This window comes from Pyxicephalus adspersus, chromosome 8, assembly GCF_032062135.1.
Source record: "Pyxicephalus adspersus chromosome 8, UCB_Pads_2.0, whole genome shotgun sequence".
Classification (NCBI taxonomy): Eukaryota; Metazoa; Chordata; class Amphibia; order Anura; family Pyxicephalidae; genus Pyxicephalus; species Pyxicephalus adspersus.
Window position 1 is genome coordinate 18998127 of NC_092865.1, and position 27216 is coordinate 19025342.

At 39.1% G+C, this 27216-nt stretch overlaps 2 protein-coding genes across 3 annotated transcripts; one reads left to right on the plus strand and one right to left on the minus strand.

Moving 5' to 3' along the window:
* Positions 1 to 1499: 1499 nt before the first annotated feature.
* Positions 1500 to 14542, minus strand: ECHDC2 (enoyl-CoA hydratase domain containing 2). 2 transcript variants are annotated; one of them, XM_072419658.1, is made up of 10 exons: positions 14384 to 14542; positions 10685 to 10752; positions 8676 to 8763; positions 7614 to 7700; positions 6805 to 6897; positions 6093 to 6149; positions 5807 to 5994; positions 4910 to 4960; positions 2761 to 2808; positions 1500 to 2141 (listed from the first exon to the last, which is right to left on the minus strand). In XM_072419658.1, exons 1-10 carry the CDS (start codon positions 14496 to 14498, stop codon positions 2064 to 2066), a joined length of 873 nt encoding a protein of 290 aa, XP_072275759.1. In that variant the 5' UTR covers positions 14499 to 14542; the 3' UTR covers positions 1500 to 2063. The 2 variants fall into 2 exon arrangements, with proteins under 2 accessions (XP_072275759.1, XP_072275760.1); XM_072419659.1 differs by lacking the exon at positions 10685 to 10752 and having other exon boundaries at positions 14384 to 14525.
* A 20-nt stretch (positions 14543 to 14562) lies between these two features.
* LOC140336504 (sterol carrier protein 2-like) lies at positions 14563 to 26495 on the plus strand. Its single transcript, XM_072419657.1, has 11 exons — positions 14563 to 14819; positions 17158 to 17209; positions 17501 to 17572; positions 18275 to 18406; positions 19669 to 19733; positions 20404 to 20527; positions 21359 to 21422; positions 22166 to 22252; positions 23759 to 23909; positions 24463 to 24610; positions 26202 to 26495. The coding sequence occupies exons 1-11, from the start codon at positions 14769 to 14771 to the stop codon at positions 26318 to 26320; spliced, it is 1065 nt and encodes a 354-aa protein (XP_072275758.1). The 5' UTR covers positions 14563 to 14768; the 3' UTR covers positions 26321 to 26495.
* Positions 26496 to 27216: the final 721 nt, after the last annotated feature.

Genomic DNA, 27216 nt, shown 5'->3' on the forward strand with positions numbered 1-27216 from the left:
CTTGCATTCATCTTCACATTGCACTATTTCCCCTTGTATACACCCAGATGACTTTCTTCTGTCACCTAGCACGTGCGTCTCTTAATTCTTCTATCATCACTTGCCTTTGTGCACCATTTACCTTTTGTAGTGACTGAGTCACCTTATACCTCTTCATAAATGTAGAAATGCCACCTTTGGTTAAGTTTCCACCATTTTTTCTTCATAACTAAAACCTTGTTCAGCTGATAGTACTATTTTATATCACTTTCTGGGTGACCAGTCATCTCTTTGTGCCATTTCTTTATTTATTATTTAGTACAAGCTCACTAAAAGGTTACTTGGCTATAGTTTTTGATAGAATACAGATAAGTGAACAAACTTTGTTGCATTACATTCTTGTTTAAATTACTTCCATTGATATATTTTTATATGTTATAATTTTATGGTATTACTCCAAAAGTGGTGTTATGAGCCATGAAACCTCAAAAACACACTTTTTACCAAAAGGTTTCCACAATTTTGACCACTACTTGTAAAATTTGAGGACTTTGGATTCAACTTCTGCTCGATGCATGTACAGAAATATTGAATATTTTAGCTAGTAATTCTTTCAAGGATTAGTTCATCCAAATGGCTATCACTTTTTTTTTTTTAAAGAGGAAATCTTCCTGTTCTGGTAACAATTTAGGATGTTGGCTGTTCCATCAACTTCAGTCTTTGTGGTTATGTCCATCAGAAAAACATTGTGAGAATTATTCTTCCCATTGCCTAATCCAAATCATTCCAAAATGTAAGGAAAAAAAAAATTGCTATAGCATTACTTTACCCCTGCAAGTACAACATAGCATTGGTTAGAGAGGTTATTCCAGAGAGGTTATTCAGGAATATACAGTATGGAGAAGATGTAAATATATTGTGATTATTAAGTAAACCTTTTGATTTTGGAACCCATAGATTACTTTCCATCCAGACTGCAGTTCACCTTTTAATGACCGATCTGAACACTACATACATACAAACAAGTCAGAGGATGCAAAGCAGGGATATTATTGCAAATTATCACATATTTCAAATGGAGTTTAGAAAATATTAGAAACCTGGTAAAGTGTACATAAACCCTAAAAAACAATGCTTTTTGGGTCTGTACATATACCATTAGAGATGCTTTATTTGAGAAGTGCAAAAACCAGCTGTTGGTCCTAATAGAAATCAAGTAAGATGATAACTTTCTGTTGTATTGTCTGCTGCATTCTTTTTCATTTATATTTTTCCTAGCACTCAATGGAATACAAAATACCTGAGGAGGGTGAGGTGTTGTGTAGTCCAGTGTTGAGGTGACAATTCTGCACCTCCATAGATACAGGAAGTATATTATCAGCAGAATCCCAGGGTGCAAAAAGAAAAAGGAGAAAAGCTTGAATAAAGAAAACTATTGAAGCCATTCTATAGAAGTATGACAAAGCAGAGATATTATATTTCTGTTCTTGGCCTGGATACATTTCATAAAGGGACCCAAATTATTTTTCACCAGATTTTAATGTTTGTATAGTACCGGTTTTTAATACTGAAGTTCAGATAAGAGGCAATCATTTCCAAGCCATTGCACACCAAATTCAGTGCTGTGATTATTATAGCTTCTTTATTAACTCATTTGTACTGGACACAAACCCAACCCAACCACTGAATTTGGTGCTTGTTTTTCAGGGTAGTTGATCACTTATAAGTTTGCTAGTATGGCAGCTTAGAGTTCAGGAGCCGGCTGCTTAGATGGCAATGCGGTGTTAAGGTAAACAGCAGGCAGCATTCCAATTGTCTGGTGATTGTCAAAGGCAGAACCACCTGCCCGCTGTTTACTGCAACAACATGGTCACAGCCACCGATTACAATAGACCATAACACACGTGAACCCCAACAGTTTACAGTTGTTCAAAATCAGCTTCGTCAAACCTGAAAATTAAGCACTACTGTTGCACTGATAATGTTCATAAGAAATGTATTTAACAGAAATGTATAAAAATTGTCAATTCTAGAAGGGATATTGACATGAACTCCTGAATGGAGGCAGGTTGATAAATGGATTCTTACTCCCCCTTATAGTGAGGTGAACGCTTCTCCTGAAATGCTGCCATGCCTTCTAGACGATCCTTGGTAGGAATAACCTAAGAGACACAAGCAGGTTATGGCAAATAAAAATGTATTTTGCACTATTACATTCTTTATTACTTCAAGCGGACTGATCATATTTTTTACTTTATGTAAAAGAGTAAATAACCCATAAAGGGTAAAAATCTTTTTTTTCAAATTTAAAGGGAAGACGGCCCACTTCTGTCTTTACCACTGTATAGGAAGCCTGCCTCATATCACAAGATCATGCATGCGGAGACAGGGCTTTCCTCCACTTAAAAAAAGTAAAAGTGCCAATATCACACATGTGCAGTGAGATTAGAACAATTTTTTTTTACATTTTATGGAAGCACATCACTCGATCTCACTCCTGTGCAGCATGAGAGCGGGTGATGCAAGAAGATGATGGCGCCTGGTGTGCAGCCTGTACTGGGATCAAGAAGGAAGACAGGACCAACTCAACTAGGATTACAGAGGGATTGGCAGCTTACCACCTGTAAGACCTGTGTATTTTTTTTCTATTTGTGATAGTTCCACTTTAAATTCATTCACCTATCAAACATGCTGAACCGATTTATTTTTTCCCCACATCTTTGTGGGACAAATGTGTGACTCCCAAGTTGTAGGTCTTTGAAAAGTAGAAATAAAACTTACCTGTCCATAGCACATTCCCTCAATGGCCATTCCAGATGCAATGTCCACCTGCCAATACACAACACTTCATGAAGCCCACCAGTGGTCACCATTGACACATCCCATAAAATACACATTTTACGTACACATGTTATTTATAGGCAATTTCTAAGATAGCTGAAAACCACCAATCTGATCACATTGAAGGATTGCTCTCCTGGCTATTCTAAAAGAAAAATACATAAATATGATGATGATGATGGTTTTATGTCCTTTATGTTGGTCTTCGTCTTGGCTCTCAGATGTCACTTGAGGTTTGACAGCAGCCTGGCCTGCTAATCATCAAGTGTGGTCTGCCATTGATGGCAGCAACTCAGTAACCCTAAATTGTCACACTCTGTGTAAGGCCCGGGGGGCCAATTGCCACCCGTGTTCATATTTCCACCAGCCCGTAGCCTCTGTCAAAAAAATCAATAATATGCGGCCCGCCAGCACTGTTGACTACAGTACAAAATACAAGCGTATAAAAAAAAGCTTTTTTTATTTCATTGGAGATGATCAACCTCCTTGCAATTATTGGCCCGCCACTCAGCGGGCATAATCAGCGGGCATAATCAGCAGGACGGGAATCCCCTACGCCATTAAAGTGGGCGTGTACTGTGTGGGACCCGCACAGACCACACCCACAGTAACCAAGTACGTGCTTCATGGTCAGCCCCCACACATTTTCACCTCACCAAATCTGGCCCTCTTTGCAAAAAGTTTGGACACCCCTGCTGTAAAGGGTCACATACCAACTCCACATAGGTAGGTAGCATAAATTAACTATTTAGTCTGCTTCACACAAAGGCCCTGATTTATTAAAGCTCTCCAACACTTTCATCAGTGAAGCTGGGTGATCCAGCAAGCCTGTAATGGATATGGTCCAGGATTCAAAACAATTGCTAACAAATTACTTTTAAGAAATCCATTCCTGGTTTGCTGGACCACCCAGCTTCACTGACAGTGTATCCTCTCCAGCCTTGGGGAGCTTTATTAAATCAGGGCCATAGTTCCCATTACTGGATAATGTTGAACTGTCGGATTCCAGCACCTTTGCACTTTAGCATACTTTAACATGGGGCACTTCCAGAACCTTTGACCCAATTGCTTCCACACACAACATTTACTATTGAGTTATTAAACTTTTATACTTTACTTTCTTGCTAGAGTTGTTTTGCAATTAGCACAAATTGCGCAGATTTTAGTAAGAAAAGGCCCAAAAATCAAAAAGCTTCCTCGCTGCTAAGTCACTGAACAACATCTGTTCTTGAAGGCCGACTTGAATGTCGCATAACTTCCGACTTACATACAATCCATCATGTTAACCCATCAAATTATCTGGATAGGTCCGTTTTTCATTTCTTCTAATGGAAAAGAATTTGTGTTAATGATTTAAATGTAATGTTTGCTGGGCTTGCTGTATCTGTGTAGTGCACATAAATGGCCACAAGGGGTCATCACTTGATCCAGCCCTTTATAGCACCTTCTCATTGATCTACCACACCAAATTCACCACCCACCCAGACTCCAGGGAATAATAGATTTGAAATACTTTTTCTGATACTTATTCTTTCTTCCAGGATAAACCTACAATGAGAGATGTTCCTGCGCAAAGTACTGCATATACCATTTACATTAAAATGCAGACTCCTGTAAGCTGATTATGCAAGTATGAACTTGCAGATATTACAGATGTTCTTGTGACAGAAGCAATGTTCTATAAAACAGGGATCTTCCAAATGTAATTGTATGGAGTTTTAATTATATAGCAATTAAAACAGCTGTAATAAACATGACTTTTTATATAAGGCTGTGCGGGTGAAACCTGCTGAAAGCCATATTGGAGCAGGTGACTGTACAGAATCAGTAAAATATAAAGCTAGCAGACAGACATGCTTCTGTATCTTGGAATATGCTTATATAACAATAAATTAAATCAGAGGGCAGCACTTCCTAATTCCCCCGCTATAAATCCCTACAGCTACTGACCTCTTCCTAGTCAATGACTCTATTAGAGGTAAATTTACTCTTAAAAGATTTTTTTTTTTTTTTGCAAATGTAGCATACAAGGATAAAGCAGAATATTACTTATGTAAGGGTAAAATCAATGCTATGGACATCATTTTACCTCCATTCCTTTGTTCATGGCCAGCTTGGCCATTCTGACAGCAATTGGAGCCTGCAAAAGAGTAAAGGGGTTACATAACACTAAAACCATAATAAAAACTCAACTTTTTTGTCCTTTGTAATGCAGAGCCTCTCTGTACACCTTTATACTGGGAATGAAGGGCAACGGGATGACATGGGCAGGACCATGACACCCTGTTTTCACACATGACATTAATCTTCCAGGGTTTGACAAGGCTGGGTGTCAAGCACCCAAAATGGAAGACATCTTGTGGTGGAAAAGAGGTACTGCTGAGGGCAGCTCTAAAGAGAAGTCCTGCTATTTATGTTATACTGCTAGGGGCCAAGCATAATTTTTAAAATCCAGCACATAATTGTGGTTTATCTTTCTAATATATTTTCTATCACGGATATGAACAGCAATCATTTTATTAGCATCAGCTCATTTTACAGCAAAGCAACCTAAAAAAAAAGAAATTACTTCTTACTGCTGGGAAATGCACTGCCTGCTAATTCAAACAGATTATTATTTTTAATAAACAGGATTTATATAGCGCCAACATATTACGCAGCACTGTACAATAAATAGGAGTTGCAAACGACAGACCATGACACAGGAGGAGGAGAGGACCCTGCCCACAAAAGCTTACAATCAAGATTACTGTAAAATGTATAAGTGAATAACAAATGGGACTCATTTAAAACACGCAACTTTATTCATTTAGGTAAAATGGAAAAGATAAGACTGCATCTGCATTTGGGTTGAATGGGGAAGTGTTACAACTGTGTCCAGTATTTCCTGGACATATCATTGTTGCCAGTGCAGAGATTTATTCCATTTGCTTGTGACCATTAATAATGGGACAGATAGCGATAGGAAATCTGACATTCATTGTACCTGTGGCAGGATTTCCTGGGCCAGCTCCAAGGCTCTCTTATGTGCAGCATCCTTAGATTCATTCTGTGGGACGGCGTCATTCACTAGTCCGATGTCATATGCCTGCGCCCCCTCGATCTGTCTCCCAGTGAAGATGAGTTCTTTGGCTAAACCAACTCCAATCAGCCGGGGAAGGCGCTGAGACCCTCCTGCCAATAATGAAATTCTTTATGTTAGGACTCTGCTTTATACACTTTGCATTGCAAGGTGGACAGTTTAATAATAGTAGAGTAATGTTTTTCCTTACCAGCTCCAGGAAGTAATCCTCTTGTAGTTTCAATCAGTCCCAATTTAGCTGAAGATGCTGCAATACAGAAATGAATGTTGTTGTTAGATCTGTTAAACTGAACTGAGTGTTCTGGGCTGAAGAAGATTAGGATAGGTCAGACATTTTTAAGTCCCAGATAAATCAGAGTAAATAGTTCCATGGCAGGGCTAAACCAGCAACACTTGTATGTTATGAATATGACTGAATAGAAAATACAGATGTGGCTATGGTCCCATAACCTTATCTACCTGCAGAATAGCCATGGTTGTGGTCACTTTCTCCCCTGCTCTGAAGGAGCATTTTGAAGTGTATGACCTTTAAATGCTTACAAATTAAAGCGGACCTTCCATCATTTAGAAAAGGTTTCTCAATCTAAAACTTTACCTTTAAACCTTCACTTAAATATTTCCACACCTATTTGGCTGCCAGTCTTGCTTATTCCTCACTCAGTTTTAAATGCTTCTGTATCGGAGCATTGCAAAAGGCTGATACCAGCTCAGATTGGGGTAAATACAATAGTGGCATTTAGTGACCGAATAATGGATACAGAGCTGCATCTATTGTTATATTTATAGCTGCCTGGTGTTCAGATTCAGGTGCAGCAATGATGTAAGCACCCTTACCCTCTTCTGAAGAATAGTTCATTTGCCCCCTGTGTCTTTTTTGCATCTCTCCTTTGATAATAACATACCAGTAATACGGAGATCACAAGCCAATGCCAGTTCTAGACCACCACCCAAAGCATGGACATCCACAGCTGCAATAGTTGGCATTGGGAGGGCAGCTAAACAGAGAGGATAGAAACAGAGAACATTTATATATTAAAAGGGCAACAAATAAAGTCAATAACGGAATTGCTAATGCAGGAAAGGTTTCAATAGCTGAACATAGTTACAAATCCTTTGACAAGCAAAACAGCCTACATGTAGGAATTTTAACAACCTATTAACTGTTGGCAACGCCGAGGGTAGCACTTTGGCCTTTGCAACGCTGGGTCCCAGGTTCAAATCTTGGCCAGGACACTATCTGTATGGGGTTTACAGAATGGGTACGTATTTACTACTTGACTGGTAAGGGCAGCATGCTGGCCTAGTGGTTAGCACTCTGGCCTTAGCAGTGTTAGGTCCCAGATTTGAATCTCTGCCAGGACTATCAGCATGGAGTTTGCAGGTTCTCCATGTGTTTGTGTGGGTTTCCTCTGGGTACTCTGGTTTCCTCCCACATTCCAAAAACATGCAGTTAGGTTAATTTGCCTTAAACTGTATTAATAACATGTGACTATGGTAGAGAAATTAGATTATGAGCCCCTTAGAGGGATAGTTAGTGACACAACTGTGGGTTTTGGGCGCTGCATAATATGTCGCCGCTATATAAATACTGGATAATAATAATAATCCCAACCATATGCAAGTACTAAGATGTTATATGTAACTTGTCAAAACACATGTTTATTATCATTATTACAGTGTCACTCTTACCAGCCTTGTGTGGAACACTCACCAATTTCATTCATTAGTTTTCTGAGTTTTTGAACAAACAGGGCCACTTCAGAATTGGACATTTTTGCCCTCTCCTTGAGGTCTGCGCCTATATGAAAAGAAAGGTTTAGTAGGGTCAAGGTTTGGAGCGGACTTTCGTTTTTACCCCTAAAGAACCCTTGATATGATTTTCAGGTCATAGGGAAAGCCTGATAAAAACAATGTATTGGGGGTCTTAAAGAACCCCTGCTGAAGCCAAAATACAAATACAAGTATCCAGAATGTTCCCCCTAACATTGTTGGGTAAAATATCACCCTTACAGACTACTAAAAACATCTTTAGAGTCCTGCATCTAAATGGTGTCCGTCCCAAAGCTACACAGGCTTCATTAAATATGAGCTCAATGAAGAACCGTTCAAGGAACCCCAAGAAACCTCCTGAGGAACCCTGGGATTCCACAGAATCCTGGTTAAGAATAACTGCTTTAAAGATTTTTAAATTAAAACAATAGAATACATCAATCTTGCAGTTCCTTAATTGTTACTGAATGACATGTGCCATGCCTGGGCTATCTACCAGGTCTGAGACAGCCAAGGCTTAGAACCCACTGACAACACTTATATCATCAGTACTGATGCGTACAGAAGCATTCGGAGGTTTTAAATGGTCATGAATGCAGCATGGAATATCTCATGGGGAACACATGGCAATAGAAAACCTCAGCATGCTTGTCCGGAGGAATCATTGAGGGCCACAGTTAGGGTTCAGTCACAGTATGATCAGATGTATCTAAGTAAGACACAATCACTTTTCACAGTTGAGAAGTTTGGTTCACTTATCCATAATTTACATGGACATACACATGTGTTCTTATTCCTGAGATTTATTAGCATGAGCAAACCACAGGCCACAGACACCTGACATTGTAATACTCACAAGATTGGCTCCATTGCAGCAACAAAATAAAATAAAAACTGTGAATATCTTTACAAAATGCCTAAAATCAACAGACCAAACTGTAACTACAACCCAATGTGAAAAGATGCAAATTATCTACAGAAAAGAATACGGTTTGTTACTTACCAGCACAGAACACCCCGGGGACTGCACTCCTAACCACCACCACGCGGACACCACTGTCATGACGGAGACTTTCTACAGACTTGAAGAACTGGAACCAGATATATGGGAAATGATGGGGAAAAATGATTATTTAACAATATACAAGAGCTGTTTGACAAGTAATGAGCCTCAACCATAAAGACATAAGCTAGGAACTTTATTTTCCATTCAATTTCAATATAATTTCCATGAAGCAGAATGCACACTTCAGATCTCAACATCTTGGCCCTCAATGAACTCCTCAACATCAGAGTCAAATTTCTTCCCTTTTAGGTATTTCTTTAAAATTCCAAATAGATAATAGTCTGATGGGGTCATATGTGGCGTTTAGTACTTACTCATTTAGTACCCAACCCAACACTTTTCAGTAACTACCTGGCTGGGTTTGGGTCATTACTGAAGAGTTGGGTCACAATACAGGGGTTGACACCCAGCTACAGCTACTTCCCATCTAGCTTAAAAATAAATCTGGAGAGAATACTGATCTGGAGTAGCATGATGTACAGCACTGCATAATATGTTGGCGCTATAAAAAATCCTGTTTATTATTAGAATAAAAAAAAAAAAAAAAAAAAAAAAACAGCATGGTGGTCCTGGGGCTAGCACTCTGGCCTTACCAAGTCTCAGGTTTCCAGGTACCCCAGCTTCTTCCATCCATCATTCCAAAAACATACTGGTAGGTTGATTGCATGACTAAAGCTCTGTACAGTGCTGAGTAATATGTTGGTGATATATAAATACAACATATTAATAATCTGTGCAATACATGCCCATTCACCCATGTTTTGGGTAAGCTCTGAACTGTCTGCCTGTGCAGAATTTTACAGTTTTTGAGTTTAGATATATTTTAAGACAGCAGTCGCAAACTGGTTGTCCGTGAAAAAATTTGGTGGTCCAAAGAAACATTTGGACATTATTTGCAATTTTTATGTTTTATTATTAATAAAACGAAAATAATATTCTAATAAATTCTTATATTCTGAATGACAATTTTTGCCTTTTTTTTACTCTAAATTCATGAACTGTACTAGAGACAGAAAAACAAGGGAGGCGCAGCGTGACGTCAGTGTAGTCTTAAGTTGTATGAGGCCAACGTTGCCGAGCCGTACGCTTCAATATTGTTTCCACCATTACAACCGTCACCCTGTTCCGTGAATACTGACTCTCATCTAATTGTTTTATTTTATTTGTTTATTTCTCAGATGCTCTTTTAGGTAAGTATAACCTTAACTGTGTTTTTTCTTTAACTGTTATATTTAATGGCATCAAATAGTTTGACTTTGATACCTATCATTTCTGGTTTGGCCTTAGATTGGAATGAAATAAACCCATAATGAGTGAGAAAAGCAAACAAATATTTTGCATTTCTTTAGTAATACCAAAGATAATACAAATAATGATAATAATAACAATAGTAATCAGAACCTCCACAGTCCTTGTCAGGCACCAGTAGGAAGATCAATATTTTGCAAATGTATTTATCTTTTGTAAAAAATTCATATTATTAGTCCGCTTGATTTAAAATGATAAATTTAGTGGTCCATGAGGTCTGAAAGGTTGGCGACCGCTGGTTTAAGACATATGGATTAACTACATACAGGGGTTCTTACAATGGACTCATTTTATTCATATGGTATAAATCTTTTTCGTAAATAAAAATTAAATGTCTCCGTGATAGTTTTCATTTCTTCAGATCTTGATATATGGTGAATAGTTATCACATTCATGGACTTGTTCTATAATGTTGAAGAAGTTCAATTACTTATACTACTGTCAGATCTGCCTGGATAAGTAGTGCTTAGAATCAATAAGTGTCAGGGCCATACCAAGCACACATGGTCATCCACCTTGAAGTAGGTGTGGGTGCTAATGGGAACCAACCTGAAGCTAGAGATGAGCTTACAGATCTAAGACTATATAAGAATACAGTTTTTTTTTTCTCAGAGCATTAGTTATGTTTGTGATGTTACCTCATTGACAAACAATTTTCCCAACGAGTTCCGAGCGTGAGGCCTGGACATGACAATCTCTGCAATTCCTGGAGGATGTAAGATAGAAAATGACATCAAACTGGATAACAGCAATCATTCCATGAAAGCCCCATCTGTGCCTGGACAGGATATATCTGACCAATGGTTTTCAACCTCTCAGGTGGTTTGACCCATGACCTGAAAAGGTCTATGAGCGTTAATCACCTTTGTACCATCTTTTCATTGGTGATGGGCACGTGGAAAATTTCCAAAAACTTGGAAATATAGATGGGCAATGCTAAAAAGTCAGTGAGCAGATCCACACCCAAGTCATTACTTACATACAATATTAAACCTTGATTTTCTATTGGCTGCCATAGATTATATAACTGCTCCCCATCCAAATTAGTAAATGGTCAGGAAAACAATAATGGACTTCATCTTTCATGTAACATTAGGGGATTTATCTGACTCCAGGATTGTCAAGTACAACAGGTATCATTGTCAGTAACCTAGTACCAAGAAGCACATGTTTTTTTTTGAGGGTGGGGTATAGCCACTTTCAGAAAAGTTTTTTGGGTTTTTTTGGCTCATTGAGAAATTTCCTGCTTTCTGTCTCAAAGCTGCAACAGGAACCAGATCGGTTTTCTTTAGGGTACTGAAACCACCTTAGAGCACTTATGTTACTGGCAATAAAACGTACTTACTTGTATTCCATTAAAAACAGGAGCTAAAAGTAAACCGAGATTTCAGATGACTGCAGCTGAATCCCAACCGGAAGGATTCACCCTGTCCCCACAATGACTTGCTGTGGTTTATTCCACTGTTTTACTTGTCTATACTGAATGTATTAGTGGAGGGAACCACAGAAAATTGTAGGGGTAGCAGGCAAGTCAACCCAATGTGACCAGTGAAGCTGTGACTATTAGTAAATGGGAAGGTAAGTATATATTCTTTTAGTAGTTATCTCTGTGCATCTGCCACTGGCACGGACGGGTCTTTTTTTAGTTTTTAAAAGTGACCCTGTCAGAACAATAAACAGGCTCTTTAAGGTCTCCATTAATATACAATATTTATATAGCGCTGACATGTTATGCAGCGCTGTACAAAGTCCATAGTCATGTCACTAACTGCCCCACAAAGGAGCTCACAATCTAATGTCCCTACTATAATCATTTGTCTCTAATACAGTCTAAGGCCGATTTGGGGGAAGCCAATTAACCTAACTGCATGTTTTTGGAATGTGGAAAACTGGAGTACCCGGAGGAAACCCATGCAGACATGGGGAGAACATGCAAACTCCATGAAGATAGTCCCGGCTGAGATTCAAAACTGGGACCTAACACTGCTAAGGCAAGAGTGCTAACTACTGAGCCACTGTGCTGCCCTTACCAATTCATTAGGAAATACTTACGCATCCTGCTGCATCCCTGCTGAAGAGTAATCATCCCCCGAAGTATCCCTTTGAAGCTGACGCTTCCGGAAATGTGAAACCCCTGCTCCCTGAAGCATTTGATGGTTCCTACTGCTGACCCCTGGGATCACCAACAAGTCCTATACTGATGTGATGGCCAGGAACCACAGAAAATCCATGCTGCTGGAAGTGAAGTTTACGTTCATAAAAAGAACATAAGGTCACAATTGCTCTTCAAAAGAGTATTACAGGCAGCAGGGGAGGCAATTTTTTACAAGCTTCATGTTCATGGAGACATTGATGGGCCAACAATGTCCCTTTAATACCCAGCTAGAAGAACAAATACAAACCCCTCTATTCTGTCCTCCTTCTGTACAGACAGGGATAAACCCACACTTGTCTAGATCAGTGGCCCGAGATAAAATTTTGGTGGTCCACAGAAAAATTTGTACATTATTTGCAATTTTTATTTTAATAAAACTTTAATAATAACCTAAAAAAATCTTATGTTCTGAATGACAACTTTCGCCTTTATTTTGCACTAAATTCACATTTTTGAGACTCTTTAGTCACTGGCAAGGTACCAATGGATTGGCGTAAGGCCAATGTGATTCCTATCTTCAAAAAGGGAGCAAAGTCATTACCAGGTAACTACAGACCCGTTAGTTTAACATCCATTTTTGGAAAGGTCTTGGAGAGTTTGATAAAGAAACACATAGAGGAGTTTCTGCAAGAAAATAATATTATAAGTGATAGTCAGCATGGCTTCAAGAAAGACCGAAGTTGTCAAATTGACTCTCTTTTTATGAGGAAGTAAGTAAACCTGTAGACCGTGGAATAGCAGTTGATATCATGTACTTGGATTTTGCTAAAGCATTTGACACTGTACCCCACAGACTGTTAATATGCAAGTTAGGGTCGATAGGTTTATAAGTCAATCTGTAAATGGATAGAGAACTGGCTTAAAGATCGCATCCAGAGAGTTGTAGTTAATGATTAATACTCTGAATGGTCTAAGGGTATTAGTAGTGTACCCCGGGGATCAGTGTTGGGACCTTTACTGTTTCACATCTTTATAAATGATATAGAGTTTGGGATTAAAAGTACCATTTCTGTGTTTGCGGATGACACCAAACTATGTAATGGAATTATGTCCATACAGGATGTCTATAATCTACAAGCAGATCTGGATGTAATGTTTAATTGGGCAGCCAAGTGACAAATGACATTTAATATAGATAAATGTAAAGTTATGCACTTGGAGCTAACAACATGCATGCTTCATACTGTGGGTAGGGGGAATACATTTGGGAGAGTCAGAAATAGAAAAGGATTTGGGGGTTCTGGTAGATCATGAACTTAATAACAGCATGCAATGCCAAGCTGCAATATCTAAAGCTAGTAAAGTACTTTCTTGTATTAAAAGAGGAAAAGACTGCAGAGATGGAGACTTTATCCTGCCCCTGTACAAAGCATTGGTCAGACCACATCTGGAATATGCAGTTCAGTTTTGGGCACCAGTTCACAAAAAGGACATTGTGGTATTGGAGAGAGTGCAGAGAAGGAAAGATGCAGGAGCACAGAGAAATAAGAAGAGGGAAGGAGCAGAGTGACAATGAGTTATCAGACTGGGGAGTGCAGGGAGTGGTACCAACAAAGAGAGAGCAGGGTGAATAATATATTTTTACAGATAATTGGGAACCATATGCGTACAATAAACAAACAATGTGGTAAACTGAAGTACAAAAGAAGCAGTCCAGTAATATGGGTTCAAGTGAGGCTTGTAAACTTGCAGATAGGAAGCAAACCACAAGAGAGCGCTGTCGCCAATACCAATGGAAGCATGATTTGTATTAGAAGGGCAGAGAAAAGATGGAGGAGAAAGTTACCTTGAGACTTAGCTCTGATGGGGGCATTGGCCACTTTAGTGAGCGCTGTTTCCATCACAACCTTAGGGTTATTTTCTGCCTTTTCTTTATATTAATATTATATAGTTTTATTGTATGTGAATTGAGCTTTGATAGTGATATAACCACACATGGCACTACAAGTCCCACCACACCCATCCCTGGTTAATGAATAGAGATATTACAACACAGCGGTGGGTGAAAAGTGTGCAGGAAGTGGAAAGTTACCAATGACCATGGAGGAGGGGTGAAGGGCGCAGCAGGCGGCTCCCCTGTGGGTGTTATGTCCGGGCATTGTGCTGGGTGCAGACACCTTGCACCTTATGCCCCCTCCTCTGCTACCCCCCCCCCAAAGTCACATGTGTAAGTCACACTCACCCTCATTGGGCCCCTCCAGGTGGGTGACCCGCACCTCTCCATGGCCCGCAGCTGAGCTCAGCCCGCGCCGCACAACCCTCCGAGCCACAGCCAGCTGCCTTGCCAAGCTCCCCATTGCCGTGCAGTGTAAAAGCGCGCCACCTACTGTCACACACAAGAATCAACCAAACACAACAGAGGCACCGTCTAAACTTGTCATTAACACGCCGCTGCCTTTTGATTGGTCTGCGCGGTGACAGCAGGCCCCGCCCCTTAAAACAGTATATTAATACCGGCTGCTCCAGAATAGGAATTAGTGTCGCCGCTTTAAGAAGCTGAAGTCGGGCAGAAAGTCCTGATTTTTGTTCTGTTAGTCCGGGAAGAGATCCGATCATCGCCCGGAGTCATGGGGCCCGTCCGGAGGAAGGTGTACGTGGTGGGAGTTGGCATGACCAAGGTGAGTTCAGATGGGGGTGAAAGTGTATCCTCTCCAGCCTTGGAGAGCTTTAATAAATCAGACCCAATGTCTCTGTGCAGCGTGGTGCTTTGGGCTGCCGATTCCTTTAAATGGCAATGGATACTAATGAGAACGACCTCCTCAGACATGCATCACTTGATCATATTGGGAACCCAACTTTCCCCATTGTAACCAATCACGCTTCATTTATTTTCTGGATAATAAACTAAATCTTGATTGGTTGCCATATTGTAGATGGTGCAGCTAATTAATAGGAAATGTTTGTTCATTAAATTGGAAAATTATATAAAATGTCATGTTGGGAATTTAAGGCCAAGAGAAAAGGAAACAAACTATGAAATTTTGTTTACTACATGAAGCCATTTTCATATGTAAATATTCATTGTTCATCTTTTACCTCTTTTCAAATTCTGCTTCTCAGAGGGCTTTATTTATAAAACGGGGAATCTGACATTCCCTCAAACATTCCCTGGAGGGAATCAGTTGTTGCCATTAAATCTCACGGACCTGCTAGAATCCTACGGGGGAATGTTTGATAGAATTCCCCCTTTTTTAAATAGAGCCCAGAGTGTCAATTTCTGCTACCCATCATATTCTGATTCAAACAGATATAAAATAAAAAGAGAAAAGGCCGGGGTTTTTTAGGCAAGATATTACTCATTAATGTATTCATTGAGTTATATTCATAGCATACAATGCACATAGCATACAGTAATATAACATAAGATAACCTATTTATTATATTACTGTATGATGTGTGTTGTATGCTATGAATATAACTCAATAATTATACTAATATTTAACTTAATATAAGTTATATATATATTATATATTAATATATAACTTAATATATTAACTATAATCTTGCCTAAAAAAAACTGTCCTTTTCTCTTTTTCTTTTATATCTATCTGACATTTCTGGGGTAGGCTTTAATAACTCAAGCCAAGGATATATAGACCCCCGCCCTCTCTTTCCCATTATCTTTCTGCTCCAAACAACATTTTAAAGAAATCAACATTTTATGGGCAGCAGTTTTTTACAGATGAGGTTCTATACAATTGCTATGGTGTCTCCTGGATTGATGGGACTGATATAGGATCAGATGGGATGATGGGACTATAGAATAGGGGTGAGGTTCTTATTGGGCCTCTTCTGTACTTGCTGAAAATAATTGTCAAAACTAATGCTGCCATTATTACCTCAATGAACAGGTAAGCTGCAACCTATTAATATGCACCTGACTTCCCCACTCATGACCTCATCACACGCACAGCTCCAAGACTTTTCTAGAGCTGCTTCAACTCTATAGAATGGTCCTCCTCGTCCTATTTGGGTTGCTACTACTTTCTGCTCATTTAAAAGAAAACTCATAACCCATCTTTTCAAACTTGCCTACCCATTTTCTTCTGTCTCTTAAACCTTCACTACTTCCCACCATTCCATATCTCCCCTCCTATTGTGTGATACTTTCCCCGCCTGGTGACTACACTCCATTGGATTATTCAGCCAGAAACATAGCCACCTCTAGTAAGTGGAAACACCCTGTAATACATTTACCAAACTGTAACAATTATTAGTCAGATACAAAATATTTTTAGTGTCCGTTTAGTTTGGATGTACTTTGAGTGTTTGTTTATCCAAAACTTAATTTGTACCTGCTTGGACATAGTTTAACCCTACACGGGTATTAACCCTACATGGGTATTTTTGCTGTCTGTGTACCACTGGGGAGATTTCCCTGCACTTTCTGTTCTAGAGACACTACAGAAAAGTAGAAGAAATCTTCCAAGTAAAAAAGGGAAGTTATCCTTTCTGGTCAGATGTTACCAATGGAATATTTCCCCTTATCTGGTTCTGATGATAATGTATGGCAGGGTGACCTCTCTTCTCGATGTGGACACATGAAAACTTGACAGAGGATCAAACTTTACAAACTCCAAAATTAAGAATAGAGTTTTTCCTAAGGACACACTTTAAAGAAGTTTCTCAACCAGGGTTCCTCCGGAGGTTGCTAGGGGTCACTTGAGCAATTTGTGTCTTGGGTTAGTTTTAAGTTACATAAATTGGTTTTGGTTATCTGTTACGGTGAAATTCTGCCCAATGACCAGCAATATAGGACATTCTTCCTACTGACCACACTTATGTACTGTGAGCTGTGGATATAGTAATTATAGGAGGGGTTCCCTGAAGAGCTAAAAGTTATTTCAAGTGTTTAAAGAGGTTGAGAAAGGCTGATATAAGGAGTAGAATGCCTTCAGTTTACCCTCATATATGTCAATATACAAAATAACAATACTGAAATTTTTCTTATTGAAGTTTCTGAAGCCTTGTGATTCGGTTGACTATCCAGAAATGGCGGAGGAAGCTGGTAAGAGAAGAGATATGTATTTATATTGTGATTACTGTCAATCAGAACACAGGTTATTCATTACCTGTGATCATGGCCGCCATCGGGGAAAGGACAAGGGGTATTTCTGTACTGGGTCCTGATAAAAAGTTAATTCCAATATCCCAATTGTTTAAAACAATTCTAACCATGATCAGCTTTTTGATTGATACTGTGACATTGTACAGCAATATGTTGAGAAAGTTACAAAATGTAAAAATAGATTGTGTCACTTATATTGTCTTCTGCTTTGTGTTCCTTCTCTCCTTACAGGTCAGAATGCTCTTGCAGATGCCGGGATTTCCTATTCTTTGGTGGAGCAGGCCTATGTCGGCTATGTCTATGGTATGTAGTTGTGAGAAAGTAGTGTGAAGAAATCCAAAGAGATATGAAAGTGAACTACAATCATTTGTCCTGGTGTATTGTCTTCCTACTGAACCTCTTATAAATTATAATATAAAAGAAAAGCAAGACTTCTTTTTATAGATCTGAAAGGTACTTAATGAGTAATAAAACAGTAACCATGCCTAACCATGATGGATATTTCAGGGAAAACCTAGAATCAGACATTACCTCAACATTCCCTCATTGGAGTCTTCCAGTTCCATGGGTTTCAATGGCAGTAATTAATTCCCACCAAGGACTGTTTAAGGGAATGTCAGATTCCCTGTTTTATAAATAGAGCCTTTAGTGTTTGCATTGCGTTATTTAGCAGCCATCCCTGACCATTACCATAGTTGGCTCTGGCTAACTAACCCTGTGGGAACTAGGGTTGGGTAAGCACATGCAGCCAGGGGTAGCTAGGGTTAAGGATTGCCCCACAGTAACATACTGCATGTCATCAATGTGGACAATCAGTAAGCATAGGTGCTACAATTGTGATACTTCTTGAACACAGTTCACTTGGAATGATGGCAAATAATGCACTGTTTTGTCTAATGACCTCCTTCGTCCCCAAAAAAGGAAAAAAATCTGTAGGCTTTAGAGAAGTCCTCCATATAGTATGTGCTGATATGAAAATCCACATCCTTATCCTTTGTTTTTTAGGTGATTCCACCTGTGGACAGCGAGCCATCTATCACAGCCTGGGGCTCACAGGAATCCCAATCATCAATGTCAACAATAACTGCTCCACTGGCTCCACCGCCCTTTTTATGGCCAGACAGCTGGTGCAGGGAGGTGAGCACAACTGCCAAAGTCCTAAACCGAATTCTCACCTGAATGATAAATGAAATGGATATTCCATTCTGGTTTTTGTATTAACTATTCAGTTTACTTACAAACTGGTACTTTCCAGCACTGAGATCTCATCACTGTTAGATATTAATGCATGGCGGACAACCTTAGACACTGATGGTTATGCTGCCAGTTATTAAAATGATTCTGCAGCAGGGCTTAATTTAATGTCATGGTCTAGATTTGGAGTTTAGTTTGTATCGGGATTATGTTGGATACAGTTGCCTATAGTTGGAATGGGCACATCAGTGTTTCTAACCAGGGTACCTCCAGAGGTTGTTAGAGGTTCCTTGAGCAATGAGCAATTTGTGTCTCTCAGGTCAACTTAAATGTCCCCATTGGGTAACATTGATTTGTAATGGGAGACATTCTTCCGAATTGCCATCAATGCAGGAAGCATTATTCCCACTGACCACCACACTAATGTACTGTGAGCTGTGGTTATAATTATTATAGAAGGGGTGTTCAGATTTAGGTATGGGTCAAGTACTAAGGTTCAGGTTGAGGGACATGCCAAGGATTATGTTTACAGGTAAGGTAAAGGTGTAGGTAAGTCAAGGTAAGGCGCCCATTATAGGGCATTAGATAGGTCTAGTTGGTTAGGTTTTAAAGTTTGGACAGTGTGGAACAGGGGAGGGTTAGGTATTTGTTTGGGTTGGGTCCTTAGGAACTAAAGGTTTGGGTTTGAGTCAGCGATGGGTTTAGTTTTAGGTCAGGGGAGGGTAAGTTTTTAGATTTAAAGTTGAGGTATGTTTAGGTTAGGTGTTTGGCCCAAGTAAGGAAGTGTTGGGCTCTGTTTAACAGTTAGGGATCTGTTAAGGAATGTAGAACTGTTTACTTATAATTGGTTATTAGTGCCCTAATTCCTGCATGCTGCAATCCAAGAAGTGTGGAGACCAGGCAATGAGGTCCTTCGTCCTCTTATGTCTACCTCCCCACCTACTAGATTGTAAACTCTTCGGGGCAGGGTTCTCTCCTCCTGTATCACTGTCTGTATTAGTCTGTCATTTGCAATCCCTATTTAATGTAAAGTGCTGCATAATATGTTGGCGCTATATAAATCCTGTTTAATATTAATAATATGTCTTAAATTCTGGTACACATTTCATGTCCTGTGTCATTTTCTGATCGAAGCAAACAATCATTTTACCTAGAAGATGCATTGACTTTACATCATCCTAAAGCTCATTTTTATTTCTGTGCAGGTCTGGCAGACTGTGTTCTAGCCCTGGGTTTTGAGAAGATGAAGCAGGGATCATTGAAGCCCAAGGTCAACATTGAGAATTTCTTTTCCTTTCTTTTTTTAATGACAATAACTGCTTAAACGCATTTAAACTATAAATATCATTTTAATAGCTTGGAAATACATGTATTAACAAATGTGGATACACGGAAATATTGGATATATTAGCCGTTTATAGGATAGAAAGTGGTTTTGGCTGTTGGATGTAGGATTCTTTGGGGTGCTTCCACTGGGGTAAGGTGTTTTTAGACCTAGTATGGTCAAATGTGCAGGTGAAACTAAACCCCCTTCCTCCCCAGACAAAGCAGAATGCCTTATAAAGCTGTGCATTCCAGTCTTCCAAGCCTAGAAAATATTTGTGGGGAGGAGATGGGGACTCAACTACGGAGAACTATAGACTAGAATTTCAAACTTGTTCATAACCTGAAATATACATTTATCCCAAGCTCACTAAACAAGCTGGAAGTAGTAAAGGCTGCAAAATGTTACTGCTTTCTGTCCCCTGAAGACTAAACTGCTGTGTAATCACATTCACATATCATAGGAATTCAGACTAGAATGTATATATTTAATTAGCAGGTCTCATGTACTATAAACATGTGCCCCATAACCTAGTCTTTGTTTTTGAGTTTCCTCTTTTTTTCTGCAGGGTTGCACTAAATTTTTTGTTGCACGTAATGCCCTTTTCTGTTTTTAGTTTGACCGAACCAACCCCGTGGATAGACATGTAGAAGTTATGGTAAATAAATATGGCCTGGAGCCTATTCCACTAGCTCCGCAGATGTTTGGAAGAGCCGGACGTGAGCACATGGAGAAATATGGTAAGTGTACAACCTGTTCAAGGAAATGTTCTAAGAGAGAAAGGAGACTGCTGCCCTTTGCTTCTAAAAAAACTACCTGCCTGGTTGTTACAATGGTCTAATGGCTTCAATACCTCTGGGGGCAAGCAAGGTTTCTCTTACAAGTAGCAATAACCCAGCGGTCTAGCACCTAGCCCAAACATTGCTCCAGTTACATCAATTGCTCCAGCAATCCAGGTCTTCATGTTAGGATCCTGATAATAAGGATATCCTTATGCTAACCAGCGTTAGGTGCTGGTGCTAAGATTGCAATCTACATATGCCATACGTTGGCACCTGCACCTAAGACTTCTTACCTTCCACATCCAAATACAATGATGTAGCACTCTCAATATGTCCCCTGAGGAAGCCTAGCAACGAAACGCATCAGGATTTGTGCATATGTTTGGAAAATATATACGGTAGTTGCTTTTGCATAGTTATCAGGCACTATCACCCTGAAGGATGGAACTGAGATGTGCCTATCTGTTGAATGTAACGTGCTGTAAAGCAATATACTAGAATTGGTTCATCTTTATTGTGGGATATATGTATTTTTTTCATAAGGCTGTATGACATTTAAATACAGGTTTGAATATTTGCCAACAAACCCTTTTTCTGTCCTCCTTTATATTTATCCTTTACTTATCTACCAGCATTCATCAGAAATTAATATATGTTAGTAAATTGAGCTTATGTGTTTGATTAAAACTTCAGTGACAGCATGTCAAAACTGATTTCTCTATATTGGCTGGGCATAGTCATTCTTCATTCTTGTATATTTCTTAAACTGTTTATTTTTTTTCCACTTAGGAACAAAGCCAGAACATTTTGCCAAGATTGCATGGAAGAACCACAAGCACTCTATCAACAACCCGTAAGTGTGGTGTAATGTCTTCTATAGTCCTATATATATTCTAATATGTCCTATATGGATAGTGACCGCGACTGGTGTGTCTGTACATTGTGCGGTGTTCTGTACCTGGAACCTACACCTATAGGGCTGTGCCATCAACAGGGAACACTTAGGGTATTGCAATATCCTCAAACCTCTTCTCTTCCTTCTTAGAAGTTGACTTCAGATGTTTTTTCAGTCCAGTTGCCTCACAAGTATTTTACACAGAATTTTTATAATTCTGCAGTTCTAAAAGAGAACTTGAGTAATATCTGAATGTACTGTGCTTCTCTCAATTGATAATTTTGGGTTGCCTGGCTGTTATGCTGATATGCTAGTTTAGTACATTTGCACTGGCTTGGAACAGGCATGTCCGTCAGAAGTGATGCTTTTATTCTGAATCGATTCGCTGCAAGCTTATTTTAGGTTAGTGTCCCAAAAAGTGCTAAAGTACTTTTCAGAAGGAGGTTAGCAATTACAGCTTGTATTCACCTTGGGGATTGTCAGAAATTTTTAACATAAACATTTCAAACCCAGGGCTTTCCCTGTATAAAGGAGCACCTTAATAAGAGACCCCCCCACCCTAAAAGTTTTGACATGTTAAAAGCCTAACCCTCACCTGACTTTATAGGGCACTGTCAGTCTGTGTCCAGGTGTTCATGTGGGGTTTTCACCCTTCTGTAAAATGTTCAGATTAGTTATTATCTACTTTAATCTTATTGCAGGCATTCACAGTTCCAACAGGAATACAGCCTTGATGAGGTGCAAAAATCCCGGAAAGTCTTTGATTATCTTACACTTCTTCAATGCTGGTAAGTAAAATCTAAGTTTTAAGATAAAAAAGCATTAAATAGAATATAGAGTCTTTCCTATTGTTACGTAAACCATATAAAATAATTCTGGAGCTGGAGGTGTACTGCATACTTGCTTTATACACCAGGATGCCTCCTTACCTGAGTCATTGCTGGAATGTATATCCGGAATCAGAAGGATCTTTGTATGTATACCTTACAGTTTGTATAACTTTAATTTGCAGCATAGAAGGTTAAAAGAATTTTTTTGTTAGTTATTTTTTTTATTTTATTTTTTTTAGCAGTTGGTTTTAAATTGTACCCCTGTCACCACCTGTGTGCGAAGAGGGGGTATTGGCCATTAGTCATGGTTTGGGCTACTGTACACATGCTAGATATTTGTCTAAATGCAGCGTGTATTAAGTAGTCCCCTCAATGTCTTTGCAATTCATTTCGGTGCATCACTTGACCACCTGTGGATCTCTATAATTTCCTTTTGGGATGGACATGGCTGGATGCTTCCTGCTCATCCTCCCCTTTCCATAAAACTAAAACTTTGCTGTGTTTGAAATGATCACGAAAAATACATTTCCAGGAACACATATTTGATGTGTGTATGTATCTTTAGTTTTGGCATCCAGCAATGATTAGAACATTTAAAGGTGAATCACCTTGGTGGTTTGTAAATGTGTGAACTTTAGGGGGTGAATAGATACTTGCTAAATCCATTTATTCTGTTGCCATTAAGTATATTAGCTTTGTTTTGCTACAACTGTCTCAAACTTCACCCTATCTAATTCTTATCATCTTAACCTTTTTTTGCTGCACACACTTTCATTCTCTACTGATACCTTGCAGAGACTCTACATTGAAACATGTAACGCCAAACTTCCAGACCCAGAATAACCTGATCAACACATAAAGATCTTCTTTTCTATAAAGACATTGCTGTTCTATAAATTGATTTTATTCCTTTTTTCTCTACCTTCCAGTAATATAACCTTTTATTGTTCACACTCAACACTTGAAGAAAGCCAGTCACTACAATAAATATGCAATTGTTTGATTACTTAGGCTTATAGTCTACATATCCGCACGTTTACATAATAAAATATTTAGGCTGCCCCTCTTATTTATCTTTATTTACTTTTGAGTCTGACTTTTCAGCTTCTTTTAGTGGCTCAGGGGCCAGCTTGACACTACCCTGTCAACTTTTTGACCTTACACTGGGAAAATGGAGAATGTTGTGTTAAGAGGAAACACTCTGACAACATTCATAAAACACAATTATAATCATTTATAAATATCCAAATCATAATTGACTTTATAATTTGGAGCGCCCTAAATACATGGACTGTTATTAGTATTGGATCTGCAAAATACTAATATATCTGCCTGCACTGCGTAGGTGATGTATGCTTTCTGCTGCAGTGATATTTATCCTCAATCTAAAATGATCTGCTAGTAAGGTTGTACAAATCTTGTATATCATGTATCACTATAAAATTTTTCTTTTTTGTCTTGCAGCCCAACTTCAGATGGAGCAGCTGCTGCTGTTCTAGCTAGTGAGGACTTTGTACATAAACATAAGTTGGAGAAGCAGGCGGTAGAGATCCTGGCACAGGAGATGGTCACTGACACCCCCACTTCTTTTGAGGAGGAGAGCTGCATTAAAGTGGTAAGGATGACTTGAAATGTGTATATAGGCATTTGCTTTATTAGCGATTTGTAATGTGATCATGTAAATGTAATACACCTCTGTTTTTATATGATATACTGTAAGCTGGTGTTTCTCAGCCAGTGTTCCTCCAGAGGCTGCTGAGGGCTCCTCGAGCAATGTGTGCCTCTTAGGTCAGTTTGGGTGACACCATAATCTTATGACTATCTCTAAGGATGACATTCTTCCCAATGGACAGTAATGTAAGAGGAATGCTCCATACTGACCACCAACACTAATGAACTGTGAGGTGTAGATATAGTAATTATAGCTGGGGTTTCCTTAAGACCTAAAAGTTATTTCAAACGGATCCCCCACTTTAGGAAGGTTGAGAAACCCTGGCGTAAGCAGAATAATGGCACTTTGCACCACCAGCGGTTCTGTAGAGTTCATATCCCTTTCTTGACCCTAGTTTGCTCATTGGGCTCGTATCACAATTCTGATGACAGTCATATCTTTATACATCTGTTATATACTTCTATTTATTGCTGTCTTGTCCTTGTATTCCTCACAGGTTGGCTTTGACATGACTAGGATTGCAGCCCAGCGTTGTTATGAGGAAATTGGTGTAAGGCCAGACGATGTGGATGTGATTGAACTTCATGATTGCTTCTCTGCTAATGAGCTCATTACATATGAAGCCTTGGGACTCTGTCCTATAGGTGAGCCCTGTTTTCTAACCACTGTTACACTATCATAACCTATTGTGCTTGGAAAAGATGACTTTATTGACTGAGGGTAATTTTCTGGGTATGATCTAGATCAGGGGTGCCCACGCTTTTTTTGGCTTGCAAGCTACTTTTAAAATGACCAAGTCAAAATGATCTACCAAAAATAAAAATGCTAAACTTATAACTTTTTTATACTGAGTATACTTTATATTTAAATTAAATACTGTTTACCTTGCATAACAGCATTACCATGTATGGCACAATACAATTCTGTACATTTTTGGTTATTACCTTACTCTGATGACATCTTTAATTGACTGGAATCAGCCAAAGTTGCATAGTCCTGACAGTAGTTGCTGGTAGCCAGCCTCAAACAGTCTTCCAAACTATCATCAGTCATGGTGGAAAGGTTTTTGTGAATGATTGATCCTGTTGCGAGGACAACAAACCTGCTGTTTCAGCTTCTGTGTCCCCCTTTCCCCTGACACCCCCTCTATTTCTCTAGAAATCCTGTACCTAATAATCTAGAGAATATTGGTTGCGAGCCAGGTATCATTGTCCAAATTCAGCATCTGGCCTCACTAATGTTCCTTTAGTTGATTCTGTAGACATATCAGAATCTTGTGGAAATCCCTTTCCAGAAGAATACAGGTGGGTATAGCTCTGGGGAAGGGGACTCCTTATTGATATCCACAGTTTTGGAATGGGATGCCCAACAGGATAGATATAGGAGTGATGGTCAGGTGTGCACAAACCTTTGTTCATAAAATGTTTTTAGGACATCATGGCTGCCTTCTTGCAAAGCTGCATTGCTCTTAGGGTTAGGTCAGTGTGCCAGGTCTGACCTGAATGAAAATAGACATTTTATGGGACTTTTTGAGCTTCTCTCAACAGACTACAAGTAGGGCTGCTATTCTCATTTCCTAACACCGCTGTAGCCACTATTTCTGTTTAACAGGATTTATTTATTGCCAGCATATTCCACAGTGCTGTACAATAAATAGGGGTTGCAAATGACAGACAGATACAGACAGTGACATAGGAGGAGGAGAGGACCCACCCAGAAGAGCTTACACTCTGAGACGGGGGAAGCAGCACACAATAGGAGGGGAGATATAGAATGGTGGGTAAGTAGTGAGGACTAAAGAGACAGAAGAAGGGTAGGTAAGTTTGAAAAGAGAGGTTTTAAAAGCTTTTTTTAAATGAGCAGAACGAATAGGAAGGGGAAGACTGGGGAAACTCCAGAAAAGTCCTGAAGCCATGCGTGTGATGAAGTTATGAGAGAGGATGTCATTATGAGCTCATTGGAGGAGCAAAGAGAGCACTATGGGGGGCATCTACAAATCTAGATGTGAACTATAGTAATGTGTTCTCTGTCAAACTGTCAATTTAACTAGAACCAAAAGTAGTATATATAAGAGCAAGAGATGGCTAAAATAATGGATACAAAATAAAGGAACAAGATTGTGGAGACCAGCAAGCAATAGTATTTGTAGTGTTTTTTTTCCCATGTGTATATATTTACAATTGACATGTGATGCAAGGACAGTTTCAATTAAACATGGTGTGATTTCTTTTTAAGGTCGAGCTGGCGAATTGATTGACAGAGGAGACAACACATATGGTGGTCGGTGGGTCATCAATCCAAGTGGAGGATTGATCTCTAGGGGACATCCTCTGGGAGCAACAGGTCAGATATGAAATGTCATCAGAATGTAAAAAAGTTCTGTGCCAGAATATGTGAGCTGAGCATTGTACAGATGACTTTGGATACGACTGTTTCCTCACCTCAATTTAAAAAAAACATTATTTGTATTTATTTTTTTTATTTTTTTTTTTTCCTATAGAAAAGTTTAAACACTTCCAGCGTTATTGTAGTTGTAAAAAAAAAAATTAATGGATATTTGCGCAGCCTCCAGGGAGACTTCTGTTCAAATATCCCAGGAGGCTGCAGAATATTGCACAGGACACCCAATCTTGTTCTGTATGAGTTTGGGCTCTACATAATTGTAGCATTTACTAGAACTGCTAGGCACCCAGGAGTGGCAACAGACAATAACTTTATAGTCTTTATAAGGCAGTGCACAACATAATAAATCACCGAAGAGGATCACGCATGATTAAATTTATATATGAAAACTGGGAAAATTTAAAAACTGCCCTTTGGACTCTCTAGAGCTGTGCACAATATGTCACCGCTATATAAATACACAATGATAATAATAATTGATACCCTTGTTGTGTAGCTTCCCCTTTTCACCTAAAGATTTTTATGCTCATTTTTGTCTAATGTACCCATAACAAGCTGTTTACTTATACTTTGTTCTTAGTCTTCCTCTTGTCCCTGTAACTTCCATTGAATGTGTAGCAGTTCAGGTAATGGGGAAGGCTCCACTGCTAGGGTAGTTTTACACTACACAAATTAACTAAATTTACTTTACTTTTGTATCTTTTATTTGTACATTGCAGACATTCTGCTGAGGGCTTCTGCTATATATTCTGTTCTGTCATGTTTACATACTGGCGATCTGAAAATACCAGTTCTGTGAATGTGTAGGCTTCTTGCTGCCGGCATTTTGATCAATTTACTGTTTTAG